Here is a 6,079-nt window from a genome sequence, read left to right on the forward strand (position 1 = left end):
CAATGTTCAAAGCCAGCCAAAAGCTCGTGGATAAAGGACTGGAAGCGTCGTATAAGCTGTCATTGGTCATCGCCAGATCTGGAAAACCGTATTCAATCAGCGAACAGTTGATCAAACCGGCTGTTGGGGAAGTGAAAACACTGTTATGGGCCAGGATCCGCATCCAGTTCTCTCGTCGGTTGCGCTCAGCAATGATTCCGTGGCCAGGCGGATTGATGAAATGTCGTCAGATGTGGAAGATAAGCTGTGTTGTGAGCTGAGAAGCACGCACTCCGCCGTCCAGCTGGATGAGTCCACTTTGCGTGACAGTGAAGCTCTGTTACTCTGCTGCGTTCGCTTCATCCGTGATCAAGAAATGGTGGAAGAATTGTTGTTTGCCCGCTCTCTCCAGACCGATACGAAGGGTTCTTCCATCTTCCAATCGTTGGAGAAGTACTTTACTGATAACAGCATACCGATGGAGAACATTCTTGCTTGCGCTACGGACGGCGCACCAGCGATGGTTGGCCGCCAGCGTGGTTTTATTGCGCTTCTGAAGAACCAGGTACCGTCCGTGTTTGCCATTCACTGTGTCGTGCACCGCCAGCATCTTGTAGCAAAAGCTCTCAGTACCTGACTTCATACATCACTCCAAATAGTAATTAAAGCAGTGAATAAAATCAAGGTGTCGTCTCTGCATGATCGGCTGTTTCGTCAGCTTTGCCAGGAGAATGATGAAGCATTCGAGAGGCTCTTGTTGCAGACCGAAGTTCAATGGTTGTCCAAAGGCACTTGTTTGACCCGTTTCCATGCCCTCTTCTCGACAGTGGTCGAGTTTCTGTCGGAAATTGATACAGAGTTATCGGAGAAAGTGAATGTGATTGAGCATGATGTGGCTTACCTTTCAGACATATTCAGTATACTGAATGATGTCAACAAACAACTCCAGGGTGACCATATGATGCTGATTAAAGCAAAGAAAGTGATTGGCGCGTTTGTATCCAAGGCGCCTCGGCTGCAGAGATATGTACCACTTTCCCCCGTTGGCAAAATAAACTGCTGTTTCTGATGAAGAGCTGCTCGTTTATTGCAATCACCTTGAGAAGATTCGTGGAGATATGGAGCAGCGTTTCAGAGACATGCAAGAACTGTCGGTGCCAGCATGGGTGATCAACCCATTCAAATGTGACATTCGAGATGTGAAGTGCGAATTACAGGACAAAATGATCAACTTGTGGAATGATGATGAGGCGAAGGCAAAATTCTCGCAGCATGAATACGGCAAATTCTGGATTCTGGAGCGGGGCGAATACCCCCGCAATGTGGACAGAGGCAGAACTGCTGCTGATGGCTTTCCCCACATCATACCTCGTTGAAAGAGGGTTCAGCGCCGTGATGGTGCTGCTGACCAAGTATCGAAACCGCCTTGACATTACCAAGAGGGGTGATATGCGTCTCTACATTACTGAGATGGAGCCAGACGTTCGTAATCTCGCAGCGAGTCACCAGGCCCACCCTTCACACTAACGGTATTTGGGCCTGTGATAACAGATTCCCAGTTTGCCTCACCTGGACCTGTTCTGCTGAAACATTGTAGGTAGTGCAAAATAAAATAGAAAAGTAAAGTAAAATATTATTCATAAAATATTTGGCTTCTGTCATTTTTGCTTCCTATCTACATAAATTCGGACTATCCTATTGCCCACTGGGTGTCCGACCATGAACGATCGGACAAGGGGGCATTGGGCCGGTCCAAGAGGGCAGAAGGGGGCGGTAGTCAAAAAAACTTTGAGAACCACTGCGCTAAAACATACCTACTGCTTATAATTCAAAACATCTCACTGCACTGGAAAACGTGGGGACAAAAATATTTTCATCGAGAATTTGCGTCCCCCATTTCCTCCCACCCCCTCAAGACCACCGGCAAAGATAAAAACACCCCTGCACATTAATTGGGGTCATGCTGATCCTCTGTAGCAAGTCTGGATGTAATTGGCCCAGAACTGTACGAGTAGTAGTGTGACAAAGAAACAAACCAACAAATCCACAAGCAAACACACGCACACCGTTCTGTCAATTATAGTAAGGATTATTTCTCAATCAAACAAATTCTATATTTCAATGTTCATTGTATCGAATTAAGGATCCGTTCATCGAGCCGTCATAATAAACCTTGTGGTTTAACAACAGGCAAATTACTCGCAGAAATGGAATTGATAATCACAATTTTTACCCCGTGCACGTGAAGCAACAAGTGGGGTTAACCAATTGGTTCACTTCTGTCTGTCTGCCTGTCTACAAACGTCAGTTTATCATCGATAAACAACTTGATTTCAATTGAATGTATATATTGAACACGAATTGGAAAACAAACCTGTAGTTTCACACTTTTACAGTACTTTGGCTCTGAATTCGTCCTGATCGCACATGCGCAGAGAGGAGCGAGATAATAGTTTTAGTCTGTCTGCCTGTCTGGCAGTCAAAAAAAAATTGCAAATAATTTCAAATAGGAAACTTACTGTTTTTAAGGACATCATAAAGGACAAACAAAAGACATGAAGAACTAATGTAACATGTTAAATAAGTTGGTGTAAAAGACGCCGCATCAATTGCTGTAAACGTCCGAATTTTTTTTTTTTATACGACCTTTTAAATCTTTTAAAATTTAAATTGAATTAAATGCTTGGATACAGGCAGTCCCCAGTTTACGAACACCCAGCTTCCGAACATGCATTCATATGAACATTATACTTTATAACCATGCTTCGGTCTTTCGAACGTTCGATCCATTCACAGGAACACAACCTTTCAGAACATGTCGCACTAAACACAGGATATCGGACCTCGAGAGTTAATTACTCGTTCACATCATAATTCATACTTCATTCACACGGGTTTCACTCCAGTACTCTTCTGCCATTTCACATGCCATTCTGTTCACAGGGTTCCTTCCCAGCATGAGAGATAGCGGTGCTCGCCCTGCTTCACCATAAACCCTCGAACTAGCTCGTTATCCCTCATCGTCTCTTACACTACACATGTTCGATATATTTTAATTTACTCTTTTTTTATTTTAAAAGTACATTTATCAAGTTTTTTTATGTAAAAAAAATAAATAAAAGGTTTAACATGGTTTTTGAACATACCGTGTTGAGCACACAGGAATTAGATTCTCAAATGTGAGAAAACGAACAATGTGTGTGCGGCATGCTGAACAGTGGAATGCAGGGATTCATTCATATTCCCATGATGGATCTGGCTCTTTTGGTGACACCGTACTGTACTTTCGTATACTGTGTTTGTACACGTCATGTAGGCTGCCCCCAACTGTCGCTGGTGTTTGTCGATTGCCCAAAAAAGATTTGTGTGTCCACGTTTTTAGGCTTTATTATTATTTATGTATTACTGTGTGTATTTAAAGCATCGATTTATTCATGTTGAATTTAAGAAGCACATTTAACAACGTTTTATGTTAAAAATGAGTTTAATTTGTGTTTGGGAGCCAATTAATCACTTATTACATGCATGTAAAGGGGATTTCTTGTTCCAGTTTATGAACATCCAGCTTACGAACACATTTTCAAGAACACACTGTGATCAGAAACTGGGGACTGCCTGTACTGTCGGACACAAATCACCTTCTTGGCACTTTCAAAACCCTTCTGTTTAGCAGTTCTTGGACAAAATATTCCTGCATTTTACGTAGTCACGACCAATCAAATTCGCCACTCGTAGAACCCGCTCATGTCCTTGTTTCTCAAGACAGTGCAGGGGTATGTAAGGTGTTCTATGAACTCTCTAGTGTTGTTTGTTTTGGTGATTTTGCAACTTCAGGTTGATGGCACCCAGTTCATTACTCCATGTTGAGTATTACTACTTATAACTTCACTTTTATTTGTTCACGTGCATATTTGTGCTGACGCCTTTTCTCTAAGCTTTGCTGTTTCTTATTGTCTAAGACCAACATGTAACAAGCACTGAGGTGCTGGTAACTTATGTATGTTTAAGAAGTCTGAGGCATGCAGGGAAGGCAATGATATAGTACGTGAAGTTCTTGTGGTGGTTGGTGGGAGGGCTATGGAGGATGGTGAGGGAGACATTGGAGCAGGGCATACCAGACCCCACAACACTGCTTTCTATGAGCCCCAAGCTGGTGAGCGGCAAGCACTGCAGCCGACCACACCATTTAGAGTTGGCATCTGACAGCTCAGATAACTCCACAATCACTTAAAGTACATGGTTGGTCTTTGAATTGGATGATAATTTAATGGTGATTTACAGTGCCTGGTTATCGGGTATATCTGGCTTACTTGCTTGCCATTCTCATCTGTGACGCTGGGTGGCTCCCGTACTCCATTAAGTTTAACTTTAAATGCATTTGCCACCCAGTGGTACAGATGCAAACTGTCGGTCATTGACATTTAGGTGAACAATTTTAAGTCCCTTGTCATGAATAGTAACATGATAGGTGTGAGTGTGCACGTATGTATGCGCAGATGAGTGGCACGTCCTACCTGACTTTCCAGAATACGACAAGTGGGGCTTTGCTGTGACAGCACTGAACGACTCGGTATATGTAACAGGTGGGTGTGTAAAATATATATATATATATATTCGCAAAGTGCCATTGAAGTAAGTTGTAACTCTTGTACAAATGTTCACATTAAATCAAAGCTGAGTTTACAATAATCTTTTGTGGCAGGTGGTTCTCGAGGCTCCACAGAGAACAGCTGGTCCACCAAACAGACTTGGTGCCTCAACCCTGCAAAGGAGTGTTGGTATCCCGTTGCCCCTATGCTTCGTTCCCGCACAAACCATGCAGCCACCACACTCAACGGAGAGATATATTCTGTTGGAGGTCCTTTCATAATCATTTCTCTTCCTATATTTTTTTTACCTCTGCAGCTGTAGGCACCAGAGGCATTATGTTTTCAGGTTGTCCTTCCGTCCGGCTGTGCATGCGTACGTAACAGATTTTCGTCACAATAATTTATGAATTGGTGAAGCGATATTGTCTAAACTTGGTACAAGTATGTACTGTGATACAAAGATGAACTGATTAGATTTTGGGGTCAAAGGTCATTGACCATCAGCTGAAAGTAGATTTTGATTTTGACCAAACTTGGTACAAGTATGTACGATGATGCAATGATGAATGGATTAGTTTATGGGTCGAAGGTCATGTGGCCTTTGGCAGAGGTATATCCCTTGATGCATTTGTGTCAAATTCTATTTTCTGAATTTTTTAATTTTGTTTACAGGTGTCCAACCTGCTTGGAGAAGCTTGCACACATATATTTAAATATATCTGGTGCATTACAATGTTTTTAAAAGCAAAGATGTTTTCTTTTTCCAATTAATTTCCCTTCAGAGTATCATAATGTGCTCTTGAATCCTTTATTCATTATCTTCATTGTGGGTTGCTTGCTTACTTGCAAACTACATTTGAGAACATACTTTTCTCGTCACACTGCAGCAATTTTATGCCTACGTAGCCAAGGATCGGAGGCATTTTGTTTTGGGGTTGTCCATGTGTCCATTATGGGTTTTGTGTTATCACGGTAACTTGTGAACCACTGAAGGGATTCTGATCAAATTTGTCACAAGTAAGGACCGTGATACAAATATGAAGTCCTTCGATTTGGAATTCATAGGTCGAAAGTCATGTGACCTTTATTTAAAAATAATATTGGTACCGCAATAAGTTGTGAACCACAGAAGCGATCTCAACCAAACCTGGCACAAGTTTTAACCAATTCAATTTTGGGTTGAACAGGTCGAAGGTCAAAAGTAATATGCCCGTTGAAAATATTTTTGCACACTAACTTGAGTTCGAAGTATCTGATGTTTTCACTCTCACTCTCACTCTCACGTTTTTTTACTCTCACTCTCACGTTTTTTTACTCTCACTCTCACGTTTTTTACTCTCACTCTCACTCTCACTTTTACTTTTACCTTTACTTGTGACCTTTAATTGAGATCATATGTAACAGTTGATTGACATCTAATGTGTGCGGAGGCATATTCATTGACTCATTCGTGTCAAATGATCTTTTCTTGTTTACAATGCATTTTATGATTTGAGAATAAAAGTGAATAA

The 6,079-nt window shown here is 41.7% G+C and overlaps 1 protein-coding gene across 7 annotated transcripts in view; it reads left to right on the forward strand.

Moving 5' to 3' along the window:
* The window catches only part of KLHL30 (kelch like family member 30), a 56,907-nt gene that overhangs the window by 22,638 nt on the left and 28,190 nt on the right, over positions 1-6,079 (forward strand). For 5 of the 7 annotated variants that reach the window (XM_085898862.1, XM_085898863.1, XM_085898864.1 and 2 more), the window contains 3 exons: positions 3,988-4,132; positions 4,476-4,562; positions 4,682-4,837. In XM_085898862.1, coding sequence (XP_085754988.1) covers positions 3,988-4,132; positions 4,476-4,562; positions 4,682-4,837 — 388 coding nt within the window. The remainder of the gene's footprint in view (positions 1-3,987; positions 4,133-4,475; positions 4,563-4,681; positions 4,838-6,079) is intronic. The other 2 variants (XM_085898866.1, XM_085898865.1) reach the window with 2 other exon arrangements.

Source organism: Eptatretus burgeri, chromosome 10 (assembly GCF_056783735.1).
Source record: "Eptatretus burgeri isolate ZD-2024b chromosome 10, Ebu_testis_v1, whole genome shotgun sequence".
NCBI classification, from domain to species: domain Eukaryota; kingdom Metazoa; phylum Chordata; class Myxini; order Myxiniformes; family Myxinidae; genus Eptatretus; species Eptatretus burgeri.